This window comes from Falco cherrug, chromosome 3 (assembly GCF_023634085.1).
Source record: "Falco cherrug isolate bFalChe1 chromosome 3, bFalChe1.pri, whole genome shotgun sequence".
Classification (NCBI taxonomy): domain Eukaryota; kingdom Metazoa; phylum Chordata; class Aves; order Falconiformes; family Falconidae; genus Falco; species Falco cherrug.
Genome location: NC_073699.1, coordinates 83,307,033 through 83,325,885, shown reverse-complemented (window position 1 = coordinate 83,325,885; position 18,853 = coordinate 83,307,033). Strand labels below are relative to the sequence as shown.

The following is an 18,853-nucleotide window of genomic DNA, read 5'->3' as shown; positions in this document are numbered from 1 at the left end:
TGTAGGATGTGAAAATTTTAAAAGGTTAGGTTTTTGTACTTCTCCCCAACAAAACCAAAACCAACAAAACCAACAAAAACAGAAAAAAAAGAAAGTGAAATGAACAAAATATTGACATTCTCTGCAGAGTGAATGCTGTCCCTGGGAGAAGTACAGCTGACTTTGTCATGTGGCTGCAGATAGGAAACCTTTGGCAGATGGGCTGCAGTATGGCCATAAATGCCAGAAATACATCCTGGAGCAGTAGCTTTAAGAACAGAGGCTGCCAGTCTGGTGCAGGCAACGAGGTGAACATTCATTAGAAACCTGTCTAGTGGCCATGTGTTGAAAGCTGTCTGAAAACTGGGCCTCCTGTGAAATCCAGCCTCCATTTCAGAGGAACCTTGCGAAAACTCAGACTGGAGAAGTCTGACATACTTGAATCAGTAAATACTAGTGGGGGGAAAACCCCCGATATTTATTCTTCAGCAACCTGTGTTTGAAACTTTGTCAACTCCTGTTCATCATTCACTGTTGCTTTTCTGAACTACTGCCATTGTTCTGCTACTGGCATCTAGGCAAGAGCTGCATTATGTTTGTAACATTGTATTGGCCCATCAAACCCTACAACTGTGTTAGATCAGTTGAAATGGGTTGTAGGGTTAAAGCAATCTCACCTGGCTTGCAAAATAAAATCTGGATTCCTCAGTCTCTCTGTTGATATTATTGGGCTAAGTTTTAATTTCTGAAAAAAAAAATTACTTTAAGCTTATGATACTTCTACTAAATAAGCTTTGGTATTTTATTTCCTCACAAGTGAGAAAAGAATTTTGGCCTTAAAGCGGTTATGGTACCCACCAAAAATGTCATATATGGATGAGTAACTTTGTTAGACTGCCCAGTATACCAGGGGCTTTCAAAATATGTAAATTAAATTGCACTGTGGTAAGATAAAATGTGTGGGCCTATGTTCAGTGGCACTTAATAATGTCCAATAATTTCAGTAGGCCATGAATTAGATCCACAGAATATGAGAAAGATGGGCTGGCTTGTGTCACATCATGCATTAACTTGGAACAATATGGTATTTTGTGTCTTTTCAGTGGATGGAGGCTGGTCTTGTTGGTCATCCTGGTCAAAGTGTTCAGCAACTTGTGGAGGAGGACATTACATGAGAACCCGCTCCTGCACAAACCCAGCACCAGCATATGGAGGAGATATTTGCCTTGGACTGCACACTGAAGAAGCACTCTGCAACACACAGCCGTGTCCAGGTACGGCAAATGAGCCCATGCAGCTTGGTTGGTTGTGTGCCACAGAATAAGGCATTAGCAGTTAGGCAACATAACGCTCCTTGATCTATTATTTAGTAGCAAATAACTTCTCTCCCATATTAAGTGCACAGTCAGCTCTTACATGCTACAAACACAGTAAATCAAGCAACAGCAGTATATAGCCTACAGGACACCATCTCCTCCCTTCGCCTTTAAAAATCAAAGTTAGCAGGTTCCAGTCTAGACAAACAAAAATTGTATAATATTTGAAGCGGATCATGCAAATGGCCTGGAAGACTTAGAATAACAGTATCACAAAGAAGTGCATTTGTTATAACACTAAACATTCACAGCAAGCAAATTGCTGAGGTTAATATTCAACAATATTAATATGTTTTATCACAAGGTCCTTAAAGTAGATAGTTTGCCCTGTTTTCTTATAAAACACAGAGCAAACCCTAATGTTCTTTGTAAAATACCACCTTCAACTTCAGCTGATAAGGAGCAGAGACTTCAACTTTTAAACGACTGTGTAGTACTTCATAAATGAAATATCTCAGTACTTCTGCTAGTTGTAGGATACTGTGGATCATGATTTCTGTAACTTTGACTCAGTCTTTTGACCCATATTAAAGGAAACTAGTACTTTTCCTGAAAATTAAGTAAGAAGTAAAGAGTAAGACCATACAAAACTAGATAAAATCGTTAGTGAAAAGGCAGTGGGAAAATTAGTTTCATTTATTGCTGATTAACAGATTACAGGCAACAGCAAAATAAATAAGCAGCTTTGATGCCACATTGTTTTACTTGCTTCATTGAGAGCTCTTAGACTTCAAAGTAGAAGTTTTCTGCTCATATGATGAGGCTGTGCACATGAAGACACAAGCCCCACGAGTGTGAATTTATGGATCCTATTACCTGTGCTGAACTACAATTTAAGTTAATTTCTTTTTCTAGGCATTGCATGTCTTGCAGCAGACTAAAAGTACCTACTCTGTCAAAATTAAAGGAGTTGCGACACTGTATTGTGTTTAAAAAAACCAAACAAACATAGAAATCAGTTGATTTGATTTTTCAAGACAAATAGTGTATATTTATATAGAGAAGTTACATAGCTGCCTTGGACTCCTTAAGGCATCTTTAAAAGGTCAGAACTGGAGTGTTCATTGCACTAGTGTTGTAGCTCTTTCTTTAGTTGCACATTTATTTTCTACCACCATTTTTCTAGAAATGGCAGGTGCCCACCAAAGCTGCTTCATCACTCCCCTCCTCAGCTGGACAGGGGAGAGAAAATCGAATAAAATGCTCATGGGTTAAATAAGGACAGGGAGAGATCACTCACCAATTACTGTCATGGGCAAAACGGACTCAGCTTGAAGAAATTAATTTATTACCAATCACATCAGAGTAGGATAATGAGAAGTAAAACCAAATCTTAAAAACAACTTCCCCCCACCCCTCCCATGGTCTTCACCACAGGCTGCAGGGGGATCTCTGCTCCGGTGCCTGGAGCCCCTCCTGCCCTCCTTCTGCTCTGACCTGGGTGTCTGCAGGGCTGTTGCTCTCACATACTCGCACTCCTCTCTCTGGCTGCAGTTGCTGTTCTGCTGGTACACACACACACATCCACACACACACATCCACACGCCCCCTTCTTAAATACATTATCCCAGATGCGCTACCACCATTGCTGATGGCCTTGGCCTTGGCCAGTGGTGGGTCCATCCTGGAGCCAGTTGGCACTGGCTCTATTGGACATGGTGGGGGAAAAGCTTCTAGGAGCTTTTCATAGAAGCCACCCCTGTAGCGCCGCCCCCCCCCCCCCCCCCCCCCCCCAATATTGCCATGCAAACCCAATACAACCTACTTTTTTACCCAACTTTTGGAGTAGGTTGGGGGTGGAGGAGGAGGAGGTTAGTTTCATTTTGGTTCAAGAAAGTGAAAACTTTTATAAAGCAATAAAATTGCAGAAGGCAAAGTTTATTTCTCATGTTATTTGATGTTTTATTAATATTTTGATCTCGGTGAAAGTTTGCCACAGGTTTTTGAAACAGCATATCATCAACTAGCTCTGAGAATGGCCCGTGCCTCATGTTTACGATGTAAATTTCAAAACTTTTTTTTTACTGCTTTTATTTCACATTGGTATGGGACAAAAATAACTGCAGTGCTACACATGTCAAGTTTGGACAGTCTTCTGCATCCCTGCAGAGCCATTTTCTTGTGGTGAGGATCATGTGGCCAGTGGTTCTTCCTTGTGCACATCTGCAAGTACCATTGGTGACATTTATTGCTTGAGTAACATGTTTAATATAGGAAGGGAATATTAGTAACACTTAGAATCTAAGAACAACCAACCAACACAGAAATACATATGTAAAGATGAAGATTATTTATAGTGTTTAACTTGTCAAAAGAGCAAAGATTCCTTGGCATTTGAAATCATACTTTTTTTTTTTTTTTCCCAAACAAAAGTAGCAGAAAACTAAGATTTCTGGAATCATGATGCTAAGGATTCCTTGAGAATATGGAGGGTTAATGGCAAATCCCACTGAAAATATGCAAGTATGCACAAAAGAAAGTAACAGACTTGTGTCTGCAAAATACATCGTTTTTTCTCATCTTTCATTTTAAAAGCTATGTCGCTGTGTTTGTGGTTTTCTTCTTTTAATTTATCCAAATGGAATCTCATTAATGAGTGGAAGCGCTGTACTATTCATCCGTAGTGGTTTATAGGCCACTTATCAGTAGGCGTAATCTGTTGCAATGGTGTCTGTAATGTAGTGAATAAAACAGTATTTTATACCTAGACTATTTACTGCTGCTGTAAGAGGGAAAAATATATTCTGTCCATGAATTGCTAGCTCACACATGCAAATAATGGATAAAGCAGTTGAGCATTTAGAAATGATGGTATTGTTATGCATGAAAGAAATTCATAATCTTACAGACTGGTGGCCTGATCTTTCTAAGATGCCTTCTTCACTGAGGGATCTTTCAGGAAGTCCTTGGACTTAACCTGGCTTCAAAGGCCAGCCGAGACTCTGTAGGAAGACTCTGCCATGTTAGAGGTGAAAAGCAGTTCCAGAATAATCACCTTTCCAGTCCACCCTCTCTTTTCCATTCTCATTACTTTTGCAAAGAATTGAAGAGCAAGTTCAGAGGAGCATGCCTGTGGTGCAAGAGAGCCTCAGCTACTTTGAAGATAAAGAAATCAAGCAGATGAGGCAGGAAAACTGGAGTCTGTAGAAGTACATGCAAAATTCTATGGGTTCAGCATCTCAGTGATGGCAGAGATAGTGGCTCCACAAAGGGCAGATCTGTCAGATTGAAATGATACATCTGTCAGGCTTGGGTGCCTTGCTTCTGTGTGACTTTCTGAGCTCCCAACAGTGGCACTCCTCAAAACAAGTTTGGTACCAGGTTCCACCATTGCAGGGATGTCCATACCTGTCACTGAGTTCTCCTCTCTCCTTTTCTGTGATTCTGTGTGCCAGATGGAACTGATCAGCATGGCACCAGACCCACTGACTACTTGTGCTGTAGTGCCTGGGCTGCACTGTGGGACTCGAGATGGGAGGGAGATGCCCTGTGTTGCACATGTGGGAAGATCCTAATGCACGTAATGTCTTTTATAGGACCCCTAAGTGGCAGGCTGAAACAGTAGCCTTGCCCAGTCACCAGCATGTGACCTAGCATGATCCACGCATACTCTGAGGTTCCTATTTTATCACAGGATGTAGCCCCTTCAGCAGGGAACCTGGTGAGCCAAAAGACAGAGGTGCAGAATGCACCAGCCAACAAGCTGAATTTAGGATGCTCACAAACATTTTGGCAGCTGCTGCCTATATTCCAGTTATACCAGGACTGGGTGAGAGTATTGGCTCTGGCTTAAGCATGCTCTCTGCCACTGATGAGAACTGGGCCAGTATATGTAATGAGCAGCATTCCTTTAAATGTTAATGAGCATTATTAGTAGTAAATATTTAATGTAAGGATCCATGTACTTAGTTTACTTAGGTTCAGCAGACACTGGCAGTGACAACAGCAGCTCCTGGTTGTGCTACGCTATATAAGCAGGAAGAAGCCTGCCCATTTGCGTGTCTCCCACCTCAGCTCTCCTCCCCCCCTGAATTAAGATCCAACTACATTGTCATCTGCCTTGATGTTCCTACTACCCACTCTGCAAATGAAGCACTCCAGGACCTCTCCTGGGAAGCAGAAGAACCAAAGGACACAGCTGAGTATTCTCGCTCCTCACAATAACAAGATCCTACTGTTTGACATCAGCTGCTTGAGTCAAGGTCTTTTCCCTGTTGTTCAAAGGAGGCCCCAGCGAGACAGTTGTGAATTGTTCATAAATATCAATATTCAGGTTCTTACCTGAACTGCTGAGTAAAACTATTTTATGAAAAACTTTTAAAGTAATATTGTGCATCTGAACCACAGACTGCTAGGACGGATTGCTGCTGTCTAACCAGCACTCTCCTGCTATCTTGAAATGGTCCGAAGACCACTGCTTGAGATTTTCTGTGCGAAAGTTATGTCAGTCTCTTCCATACATTTCTTTTTACCATGTTATTCATTAGGAAATGAAGGTCCAACTTTCATCCAGATGTCATGGAAAGCATCTCTTTCTTGGCATTTTTCAAGACTGCAATCTCAAATATTCCTGCTGGACCCTGTTAAATTTTAGATGACTGAGAGTTTTTGTGGTTTTCATTTATTACCAAAGGGAAAGTAATGAGTGAATGTGAACCTTGTATGCTGGATTTATACAAGGTAATGAAAAGAGCCCAAAACAGTGTAAGATTTTCCTGACTTTCCACCTGATTCAGAAAACGTGTACAAAAGCTCCGTGAATTTTCCAAATTATTCACAAATTTTCATGTTTCTTCAGTCTAACTTGAAACAAGATTAGGTTAACAAATACTTTTTTTATTTGAAGCAAAATGAAATTTGTAAATTTGCTTCATATTGGCATAAAATCAGTTAAAATTTTGAAGTAGAAACAAACTTGGTTTGAGATATTAGGATTGTTTATTCCATTTCAAAACCATGAAACCTATGTCACTGGGAAAGCTGACAGAAGAAAGAATAAAGTGTAACTGATCTCTGTCTTTACTGTATTTGCCAAACTCAGAAGACTTCTATGAAGGCAACATTTGTGCTTGAATTGTAAGAAAGTTGAGCTCAGTAAACTCACAGCACCTCATGGGAATAAGATCAATTCACTTCACTTAGGGGAAGTATTCTGAGATCACACAGGCATGAAATAAAAATGTCTTAATCAAAACTGCATAGGCAGGGGAAGAAATAAAGAGAAACAACAGAAGGTGGTAATGAACCGGGTGGGGAACAGAAAGTGAGAATGCTTGATGAGATGTCTTCTATCTACAGCAGAGAAATGGATCTGAAATTTAAAAAAAAAAAGCTAAAAATAAACATTCTGATTCAGATCTGGGATACATACTTTTATAGCTCTCAGTGCTACTTGTCAGGTACATAAAAAAAAGACAGTTACTGTCCACCCTAATTACCTAGACTGGAATGAACTGCACAGCGCTCTTTCAGTCACCACCACAGGATCGCTCCATCTTCTCACTTGCACACACAAAGGCCATGACAGAAGCCAAAGCCATAATACATCTGTAATAAATTTACAATCACACTCTACATTTCAGAGACTTTTCCCAAAGCTTAACCACCTTTATTTTATCATAATGAAAGACCTGTTCTCTACTAGTGGGTGGTAGCTGGGAATAAGGCCTTCTGTCATAATTCAGAAACACAGGCTATTTCTCTCTCACTCAGTGTACTTGGAGCATTTAATTGCAGCATCTGCACGTGTGTCTCTCTCTGCCTGTTGCAGACAGCTGGTCTGAGTGGTCCGAGTGGTCCGACTGCGACTCGTCTGGTTTCCAGTTCCGTGTTCGTCAGTGCATCATTTTGTTTCCCGTGGGCAGCCAGTGCATGGGCAACACCACAGAGAGCCGAGCCTGTGCTTCGGACTCCAACTTCATACCAGGTGAGATCAGCCTGCTCCTTGAAGGATTAGTGATATTGTTCAACATTTCAGGAGCGAGGTGTAGTAGTGATCCAGACAGCACTGTGCAGTGCCAAGAGCTGGAACAGGACTTGCCTTTTGTCAGCCAAAGTGGGTTGCTCTACACTCCAGAGCTGATGTTGCTAGATCTGGTATCTTCATGAAAGTCTGCCTCATGGCACGGATTGCGAGCAGTCCCTGTTGTCACCACCTGGCACTTTGGTTAGTCAGTCACTGTCACAGCATTCTGCAGGTCCCTCCTGTCCTACGGGGTAGCAGGGTGCAGGAATGACTACATACAGCTAGGAGAAATAGTTTGCTTTTTACTTTAAGTGTTTTTGAGACTTGAGGGTTATGAGAGAAGCATTCCTCTAGGTTTTGTGGTTTGCATATTCTAAAGGGGGTGCTGTGGTGGTTAATCTGGAAATAATTTCTCAGAGTTCCTTAAATTAATAACTGCTTCGAATGATAAATACTAATAACAGTGCCTCAGGTCCTTATGTCAACCATGACTGCTAAGTATCTGTTGGATAGTCATGTCATGTATTATTCTGTAGCATTTGTCAAAACTCTTGACTGCAGGGGTCTTTTTTGTTTGGTTGGGGTTTTTTTTAAGCCACAGCTAACATTTAAATCCACATCACAGTATGGCTGGCCACATTGCATTGCTGGTAACAGTCATCTTTCTGCCTGTGTACATTAAAAAAATGCTAGCAGTCTATTCACAGACAGAGAAATTTACATTTTAATGTATTATTTGAAATATAATTCTGTTTACTCAGTGCAGCAACTTTTTTTTCCTGTGACTATGCAGTACAATGTATTGCAATATCAACAAAGATATCAACAAATTTAAACACTTTTTATGAATGGTGCATAATGCTTTAACTCCTAAATACTAATTTTTCCTCCAAAACCAATGTGAGCAGTGTGACAGAAAAACCTCCCTTATTGTATTTTCCCCTTTTTCTTAGGCTTTTGAAGCAGCTCCATTAACATTCACATTCTGTGAATCCTCTGCTTAATCCAATAGAAGCTCTACATCTTGTTTTAGAAAGTAGGCATTTTCAGAATCTGAGATGAGCCACCTCTTCTCTTATCCTTCTAGTTTGTTTGCCACTCCTCCCCAGATTACCCATACCACAGCAGATAAGGTCATGATTATTATGTTCACCTTAGGCAAACTAGTTTGCTTTCCTGGGATTACTCAGCTTGCTTTCACTCTTCCAGGTCCTCCAACTCAGAGTTCCCTCTCTCCTTCCCTTTCTTTTTCTAATTAATCTCCCTCCTTTCCTCACCTAGTGTGCTGGCGTGTTCATCCTCATGTTGTCTCCTCCTCCTCCTGCTCACCTTAGGTCTGTTCACCTACAGAACTTAGTATATAGAGTGATTCTGGCAGAGTGCAAAAATGATTGCTCATCATTGCTGCTTTTGCATTTCCAGAGTTAGTCCTTACCAACATTGCCTTGCAGAGCTTTATGGTTTTCTGGTACAATTTTTCTACTTTTTTTTTCGGATTGTGAATTAATGGTCTCAACAGACAAAGTATCATCTCAGCCTTTAACTCTCTGTAAGAGTTCTGTTCTGTCAAGTCTGAAAATAGCATTGATTTAGCATCTGAAGAAAGATAAAAAATTGCAATTCCTTTAGCAGTAGCTCCATGTGGATCATCTTTTGGTGGTGGAGAGCTTACTGTGTTAATTCGTCATACATATGCTATTGCATACCTGTGGCCATCATCGCTGCCCTTTTCTGATCTTTTTAGTTCTAACAGAGACATCTTTAGATGGGAAAAACAGAGCTGCACACATTGTTCATGGTGTGGACAACACATAGATTTGTAAAGTGCCCTAATGCCAAGACCCAGTCCTGTTCACTATTGCTTTCTTAGTAGTACCTGGCATTTGGTTTGCCTTTTTGATTGCTTCTGAACACTAAGCTGATGTTTTCAAGGAACAACTTGTTATAACCCCCTGGTCTCACTCAGCTCACAGCCTATCATTTTATATGTGAAGCTAAGATTGCTTTCGGCTGTATGTATGCTTTAGACTGATCTACATTCTTTTTCATTTGTTATTTTATTGCCTGGTTTTGTAAGGCCCTTGTGCAGCTCTTCACAGCATGCCCTTATCCGTGCTGTGGACATTTAAGTTATCTTAAGCTACCTTAACTTTGTATCATCAGTAGACTTAAAAAACACATCTACCACCTGTTCTTCTGGCTCTGCTGAAGAGTCTTGGTCCATACAGATGTGGTAACCTTCCCTCGTTGTAAGAACTGGGCCCATAGTACTACCCTGGTTTCTATCTTTTCCCTCATCTCATCTATAGCTTGGAAAGCCTTTGACAAAGAACTTAAAAGCTTTTTTGAAATGGAGGTAGACTGTTTCGGTTACCCCACCCATATCCACATGATTACTAACCCTTTTAGAGAGGTGCAGGAAGTTTGTAAGGCAGGTCTTCCCTTCACAGAAGCCATGGCCCTGAAGTAATGTTTGGAAAACTTGCTTGCTAACAGATTCTATTCAATATTTATTCAGAATGTTTCCAAAGTTAAAATGGTGAGGATACAGGATGGAATTTCATTTTATTAGTTTACAACTGAGACCCATGAAATTGGCAGTCATGTTTTTCGAAGATATGTAAATTCCCTTTTTTCACATTAGTGCTAAACATGACTTCTAGAAGTGATGAGCCCATTTGAACACAAAATAATTAAACTCTCATTAATTTTACTATTCAGAAGATTTCTCAACTTTCTCAACAAAGAATGTTTTCATGTTCACTTCTTTTTAATTCCAGAGATGTTTTGAGGCAAGAATTAAAAATATGTTGCAGCTTTTGCTTGGGAAACTAAGGAACCTGAAGATGTCATGGGACCTTTTCCTTAATCCTAGCACATATTCAAAATCTTTTTCACTTTGTATTTGGAGTGAATGTAGTAGAATGAATTTTTAATCCTTATTGTATTAATCTAACTAGTAGTTGTCTGTAATATTTTTTTCTCCTTGGCATAAGTGGTTCTTTTATTTTCTAGAAATTTCAGTGGCACGATCCAGCAGCATAGAAGAAAAACGATGTGGCGGTAAGTTTTTCAGCTCTAGATGTGTATTAAACGTGGAAGTACTGATTACCCCATTTTTTGCTTTGCTTTCAACTTTTGCACTCGTTTTATTCTACCTTCTAAATGCCATATTCTCATTATTTACACTTGTACAGAAAAAGAGATGTAGTTACTACAGGGTTTCTTATTAAATATCCATCTGACATTGCTGACCTTTGAGACAAGAAAATGTATTACTGGATGTTGGTATTTTCTTCTTTTTCAGTCAAAAGTAAATGCCTATTACAAGCTAGATATCAGTAGGTCAAAATTTGTAAAGTTGCTCCACTTTTTTTCAGGGTAATAATTTCACAAACCTCTTCGGGACTCCAAATAAAGAGCAGAAAGCAGCCTGCTAACCCACTTATTAGCCTTGGCAGTATCTGGGACTCGTTTTCAGCTTCACTGTCAAAGAAAAGACTAGAAAATTTAAAAAACAAAAAAAGTTCCATTCCAGAGAGTCTTGAAGCTAGCAAAACAAATCTTGAAAGAGAAAATGAAATAAATAAATAAATAAAGCCCAAACAGTAAGAAGAAGAAAAAGGAAAAAATGACCATTTTCTTGTGCTGAGCTGTGTCTGTGTCGTCATGGTAATAGCTCTGGCTGGTTCTAGTATTATTCCATGCACAGATAAGCTGCATTTTTAACCTAATAAGGGACAATGAAAACACAGGGGTTATGCAAGTGTTCTAGTGCACACATTAACTTGTTATGGGAGCCAGGATAATGTGATTTTATTTTTTTACTAATTAGCAGTGGTACTCTGTAAACATTTTGCTAAGTTCTGCAACAGCAGGGAAACTTGTGTAAAGGTGTCGAAAGATATTTCAGTGATAATTTATATATTGGAGCGGTTGACCTGGTCACCTAAATAATAGTTTGTGTTTCTAAATACCCAGTGGGCATGTCCTAGTAAGGTCCTACCTTAGGCATTTGCAAAAAATGAGACCCATGTCCTTACCCATTTTCCTGTATTACAGTGAAAAATGTCTAACAGATGTTTTTTTCAGACTAGTGCCAGTCTTTCAGTTTAAAATCTTTCATTTGTGCATTTAGGCAACCTCATTTTTCAGTATGTTAAGATGAGGTTTCCAACATGAGCTACCCACTGCTACTTCTTTCTTAATCAAAAAGTTTGAAATTGCAATGAAAAGCAGTGCAATTTGTTTCTTTTGAGCTAATCCTACTGGTGCCACATCTGAACTGATCTCTGTGGATGATTGTGCTTTAGATTCCCTTCTACAGTTTCGTACAGCAATGAACTTCCTCTCAGTTTTAATCCTTGTGTATGTGGAGAGAGTTTCCCATCATCTGATCCCATAGCATCTTTAAAGGGCAGAGCAAACAGGAGAGTGCTGGGCTCTGAACTGTTGACTCTGGACTGGCTGGCTGCTATAGTCAAAAGCACACTGAGCTTTAAGGAGTCTCTTTCCACCCCTCCACCCCCTTCCCATTTCCCCCTAAAACACTACCGTTTCTTCTTCACCCCCCACCACCCCCCTCTTACATATATATATAAAAAAATTCTAAAGGCTGGAAAAGGGAACAAATTGGCCATGTATTACCGATACAGAAACAGTGAGACCCAGCAAGAATCAAATGAGGGGATGGAAAAAATGTATGACACTGCTTCTGGGACATGCACCAAATAAAGGGGATAATGGTAAACATTTCAGGGAAATCAGGATTTTGATTCAAAGATATCAGGATTTTTTTTAGCTCTGCCACAAGTCATTATGTGTAAGAGAAAGAGCTAGAAGAACAACATAGGAGGTGATACTCTAGTTCATTGAAAAAAAAAGCTGTGTATGTACATTATCTACATAATGTATATATAACAAGGCTTTGTTATACAGTATGAAGAAAAAAATTGCTGAACTATTCAAAAATATGAAATGCAATTAATTCATTTGTTATTTTGGTTCTGAAGTTGTTTAAGCATCTTTCAAAAATCTCAGCCTTAATACTTACAGAGATGTGTGGGTATGTAAGATTCTTACAATGACTCCTTCAGGGAAATGCAACCCATTAGCTACTGTGTAGATAAACCATTGCAACTGAGGTGTTTCTGGGAAGCACATGAATTTTCCCTTATCCTTTTTTGAATCAAGCACTTGTCTACATTTTCCCCCAAGGTTAAGCTTTTGTTGTTGCTTCCTTAAAAATAAGATTGTTTTCTGCTCTTCACTCTGCAGAGTTCAACATGTTTCACATGATCGCAGTGGGATTAAGTAGCTCAATACTTGGTTGCCTTCTTACCCTGCTTGTTTACACTTATTGCCAACGATATCAACAACAGTCCCATGATGCAACTGTCATCCATCCAGTGTCACCAGCTCCTCTAAATACCAGTATTACCAACCATATCAACAAACTGGACAAATATGATTCTGTAGAAGCCATCAAGGTGAGAAGGGGGTTGGGAGCTATATAATGCACAAAACATATGGTCCTAGACAACAGTTCTGCTGTATCAAAACAATTCTACTTGCTAGGTTTCTGCAGTGGCATTTGGACTCAAATTATGTTGATTGTTAATGATAAAAATAGATTTCACTGGAGGTATTGTAATTACACATCCTTTCCATATGTCAGACCAGTAAGTTAGATTTTGTGTGTATCTATAATTTATGGAGCAGCAGCTTTTCCTGGAAAAAAAAACAGACCACTCAAGTTTTGGGGTTTTTTTGTTTCTGTTTTTGGTTTTTTTTTCCTAATTGTGTTTCCTAATGTCTTGTTCAAGAAGTAAATAGGGCCGTTAACAATCATCATGACATACATTGAAGATAATCCTTTGTCTGCAATGATACGGTGTCAAGGGCACTGTTCATCTTCCTGCACTGTGTCTTTATACAGGAGACTTATCTGGTGAATATATTCTGGGTCAGACTCTCAGCTAGTGTTCATACCCAAAATATTGTGTAAATGAGCAGTACAGATTTACAATAGCTGAGAGTCTGACATGATATCTATATCATATGATCATTATTCCTAAACAGCTATTTTCTTTATGTGACCTTTTAGAACAGCTCTGTTTTTTGAGATCGGCTGAATGAATTAAGGAAGTATGAGCACTGGGAAAATACCTAGTTCACTATCTTCAGATTACACAGTTTATTCATGCAGCTGCAAAGCTTTTTGTAAATGAGGATTTTTCTTAAATCCTACCTGGATAATCCAGTTTTTAATTTCTGCATTTTTCTTCCTAATTAAAGACATTTTAAAGAATTTCATTAAAAAACAGCAAGAAATGCTTAGATTGTGTAATCAGTGGTGGAATATGTACCTAATTTAAAGCTTTTGCAAATTCCACTAATCATCTCTCTGGATAAATACAGAAAGTAAAAAAACCTTTTGAAAATTCTTACTCTACATACCCATATCACTTTTTTTAAAAAAAGCAGGATTTACACACTTAAGACCTTCAGACTTTTCTCATACATACTGCATTTGAAAATCAAGGAATTAATGCAGTAGGGGAAAATAATTCTTATTCAGTGAAAAGATAATGAAGTGAATCATTCTAATACGAAGAACAGAATATGCATGATTAAAAAGTATTTTTAATCATAAAATTAATTTTATTATACTGGGGGGAAAGTGCCCAGCTGTACTTTATTCAGTTGCATTGTTTTTTGTACTAACGTTATTATGTAAGGAGATGCACGCAAATGTAATTTTTTGTAAATGTGCAGGTATTTCTTAATGTGTTTTTGACTGACTATACACAGATATTTGCCACAGAAATTGTCTCAGTGAAAGAGCACTTAGTGGCTACCTTTCTTCTGTCCTTCCCATTTTCTTATATCTTTTTTTCTTCCCCACAGGCATTTAACAAAAACAACCTGATCCTGGAGGAGAGAAACAAGTACTTCAATCCACATCTTACTGCAAAGACTTATTCTAATACCTATTTTACAGATTTCAATAATTATGATGAGTACTAATGGGCTTGTGTATTTTCTGGCCTCCTGTAACTCCCCATCCCCAAGGCCTGTGCTACTTGACTGCTCATGTGATTGAGGCTTCAGAGATGAAGTTCAGAGACATTTCAAGCACGATCCAAGCCATCAATGTCCCATTGCTGCCAAAAGCCCAAAACACCTGTTTGTGACATGATGTTTTCTTTGCAGAGTGCAACATTGGCCTTCAGTGTTGGGTGCAGCTGTAGCCCTTCGGTGTCGCTGGACCACTCATGAGAATTGCATCGCTTCGCTCAGTTTCATAAACTTCTAGTCAGATTCTTCTAACAAGTGACTAAGCAATTGCAGAGCTTTTTTTTAAAAAAAAAAAAAAAAAAGAAAAAGTTAGCCCTTAAACCTGTGCCAGGAGTACAAATCTGATTTTCTTTTTAGGCATTGTCTTTTATTTCCATGTGTTGTGTAAAGGGAGCTCTGCTGTTTTGCCACACAGCCCTCTGTGCAGTGTCCTGAACCTCACACCACCAAAAAGAGCTCGCAGGGTGGTGGGTGCAACAACGAGAAGGAACATGGTGGTTTAGTGATGCTCTGTGGCAGCTCTGTACTCTGTAGGGCTGATCTTCCCAGGCTGTAAATCACTCTGGCTGCAGTTCAGCTGTTCAGAGTACAGCAACTAAGGCCGTACCAAGAGATACAATCTTGTAATTAACCCAGAAAGCTACAGGGTCAGTGGTTTTCAGTCGCGAGCCAAGCCCTGTCACATAAAGCCTTCACCTAGTTCAGTTTAATTTTTGGGAGGGTCTGAAAGGGCATGTCCCACAGGGAGGCCGAGGGAGGAGGGCAGATGGGAGAGGCACACTGGAAGGTTTTTCTGTGCGCCGTTAGTAAACCAGCCTTGCTGCAGCGTGTGGGATTGCACGAGTCGTGGCATCCCGCAGGCTTCCTCTACTTGGTACGTGTGCATGGGAACCCACTCGTCTGCTGTAGCACTCGCTGTCAGGCTGGTCACAGAAAGATACTACTGCACTGTGTTTTGTGTGCCATCTCAGGCTCCTGGGGGTACATAGGCATAATCACAGTTCTGCTTTTCTCTTTCTGGCTTTTGCTTTATATGCCCATGTCTGACAAACAAAGCTGGCTCAGATAACACAGATGTATTTGCAAAGCGTTGTCTCATCTTGCTGCGGTGTCTGACCCACGCTAGTCAGCCCCTAGAGGAACATTCTTCTGGTGTTTTAAGTGATTATCTTGTTGGACTTCATTGATGTAAATATTTAAAATACTGTTTGAGTTTTAAGTTATCAGTTTTAATTTCTTTTGTAGTGGCAGGTGAGGAAACACAAAGAATTTTTATACCATTTTTTCTTTGTTCTGTCTGTCTTCGCCCACATTCAGGACTGTTATTTTTGTATCTGAAATTCCAGATATATAACTAAAAAGAAAAGGGCAGGGATTTGGATCAGATTTTCCAGAGTACTTAGTAGTAAGGCAGCATTTGCTATTCTCAGAAGCTTGTGAAAAAAAAATTAAAAGTGTATTAAGGCTTAAAGAATTGAGCTTTTGATTTTTTGAGCATGCTAGATGCATAGATTATTGCACCAGAATACCAGGAAGGTATGCAAGGAGAAGCAGATTGGAAATCTTTCCATTCTGTGGCTAGAGCCCTTGATCATTAGTTCACACTATAATAGGCAAATAGAGAAAAACATGTACAGATTGTAAAGATTCACACCTATGTACAAGAAAAGCAAAAAATACCAGGAAACATCGCTCATGTGAGGCTGCATTTGAGCACTGCTTTGGTGGTCCAGCTAATTAGCAAGGGTAAACACCGTATCTAATCATGGCAATGAGCAACATCTTCGAATGGGTATAGATCTCAATGTACTACTACGCTTCCTATCTTTTTCTATCCTGTTCTGTAGTAAAATGAAAAAATGCAAAGCAAGTGGTCTTTGAAAAGCTGTGCAGTAAAATGAACGCACATTTACCATTTATGAAAATAATTAAGATCAGCTGCCTATTTTTTTCCAGCTGAACAGTTCTCCCTGTTGCTAACTCAGTCAAAAGAAAGCACCCCACCCTTGCGCCATTTCTTCTCCAGAAAGTATAATAATACTGGTTCTCTATAATTTGTGATTTTTTTCTGTACATTAGATCTGGTTTTCCAGGAAGAAATTAGCTGATTGCCCTGGATAAGAGGAAATTCTCTCTGCAAGAAAATTCAGTGAAACAGATAGAGGGGGAAAAACTCTCCAAACCATAACCAGTCCAGTATGTGAATCACTCTGTTCATGCCAAAAGACAAAATTTTACATTTAAGTAAGAGAAAGAAAATAAATTCTATGTTGCTGCCACTGCCAAGAGGCAACATATACACATACACACATATGCACAACACTGTTCCTCTTTGCCCCTGTACTAAGAGCACATTAGTCTGGCTTATGGATTTTATGTTTAGACTATTAGTTATGAGACCAATATCCTAAAAATATTTGAACTATGTATTTTTATTTTAGTCTTTTTTTAATTAATATTATCTGAAATTAGCTTTTTTAAAACTCTTTGGTAGTTTGAGGCACGCCTATCTTTACAGTGATCTATTTTCCATTCTTTTCATGGATGGATAAATATTTTAGATACGTGTTATATATGCAGTAATAATACCCTAGGTTAAGTCTGCATGATCATAGCTAGTGCATTTAGCAGATGCTCAGTCAGCTTACACTTCCATCTCCCAAAGGAGTATTTCAGGTGTTCCAGATCTTTGAGCAACTCCCATGTGGTATCATTTAAACACCATGCCAACTTGTCAGAAAAGTGTTTCTTTTAAACTTTTTTGGGGGTTGGTTTTTTTTGTTTTTTAGCTTCCTAAATTACATTGTTCTAAACCACAGACAGAGCTATGTTCAAACCTCTGTCTAAAGCAGTAGGGTAAACATGGAAATTTCACAGCACTTCAAGTGAGAAATAATTGATGGTAGGATTTTCTTGTCAAGCTAGGTTCTGAGACAACAGGTTTTAAAGCCATTAGATATTTGTGTCTTAGGTAATTTTAGAGGACCCCAGATGCACCGTCTCTATCAGTATTTTCACCTTCTGTGTTCTACACAGCTACCCAGGTACTTTAATACAGCCTTTCCCAATACACAGAGCAAAAGAAAGTGCAGTCTGTATTAATTTCCAATTTACTTTATTTAGCTTTTTTTTAAAAACTTTTTTTTCCCCCTAGAATAGGCTACACACATTTTGGTGAAAAGCAGATTTCTCCATGAAAACTCTTATTTTTCTTTTGCCAAAAATTGACAAAGTGGATATTTGCCTGCAAATCTTGTTTAAGCCAATAGAGCTCTCAAATTTGCGCAAGGATAAAATTTGGTTCTTACAGCATTGTTCTGTTCTTGGAAAGGGAAAATCAGCTCCCTTGCCCATTAAATGCCATGCTTAAATACCTCTTATCCTTTTTCTTGGATAAAGTGATCTTTTCTGGGTAAGATGCCAATAGTTAATATTACTAAGCCATTTTTGCATTGATTGCATAAATTTAAAGATGCTTCTCTATTTTTAATCCAAACATTTTGGCACATAGATCAAAATTCTCAGAGTAAAGCTGTTTCTGTGTAGCCCTGCTACATGGAGTAAGGGAGGAAGCAGGATTGCCAGTCAGATCCTGTACAGTATATGGTTTCATCGGATAACTCAAAAGTAGAATTGTGCTTAGGTACACATTTTGGGCTTATTTTTGTGTCTGATATATAGCATACATTCCTCAGTTGCTTAGAAAATGAACTCCTGCACTTGCAGATTTATCTTGTACTTTGATTTGAGTCTGATGGCCTTTATGTTCATTTAAAGTTACTTTATGTGGAAGCTTTTCCAGCCGTTTGCAGTCACCTGCTGTTGGAGCAGTGTGGTTTGTTTAGAACTAATCAAAAGATTTTTGACTAGGATTAGGGTTTTCATAAGAGAGTGGGAGAAAGAATAGGACTTAAATGGCTTTGATTTCCGGGCTATTAAGCAGTACTGATTAAATTCTGAGATGGGTGTAGGACACTGTGCATTTAGTTAGCTCTACCAGAGCTCCACCGTAACCTCTGGGAAAATATGTCAATGTACAAATCAAGAGCTACTAAAGCACTTATGTTAAGTGAAGAAAGTTTTCAGAAGTTCAGACCATATGGCTGTTCAAACCAGAAAAGAAAGTAAGAGGTCCCAGATGCAACAAAAATGTTAATAGGAATAAATGCTTCAATATTTTTTTCTCATACTTATAGAATTAATATCTTCACTTCTTTAAATGTGGGACCAGTTTTATTAAAGTCAGCACAACATAAGCACATTCCTGAAGTTAATTGTAAGCATAATGGCTTTGCTGTATGAGATCAATTCTGTAAACAATTTTGTCCAAGCTTATCTTGCTCTGCTTGAGGCATCTGACCAATTTCTGATTGTAGCTGCCACCAGCATCCTCTGTGTCTCATCTGGGAGAACACCCTTAGATGGGTGGTTATGTCCTGGAGAGGGCTTGTGT

The 18,853-nt window shown here is 39.0% G+C and overlaps 1 protein-coding gene across 5 annotated transcripts in view; it reads left to right on the top strand.

The window, feature by feature from the left end:
- The window catches only part of SEMA5A (semaphorin 5A), a 350,426-nt gene extending 334,273 nt beyond the window's left edge, over positions 1-16,153 (top strand). For all 5 annotated transcript variants that reach the window (XM_027798610.2, XM_055705236.1, XM_055705237.1 and 2 more), the window contains exons 19-23: positions 1,083-1,253; positions 7,126-7,281; positions 10,336-10,383; positions 12,598-12,809; positions 14,230-16,153. In XM_027798610.2, the coding sequence (XP_027654411.1) occupies positions 1,083-1,253; positions 7,126-7,281; positions 10,336-10,383; positions 12,598-12,809; positions 14,230-14,349 (707 nt within the window). In that variant the 3' untranslated portion in view covers positions 14,350-16,153. The remainder of the gene's footprint in view (positions 1-1,082; positions 1,254-7,125; positions 7,282-10,335; positions 10,384-12,597; positions 12,810-14,229) is intronic.
- The last annotated feature ends 2,700 nt before the right edge of the window (positions 16,154-18,853 follow it).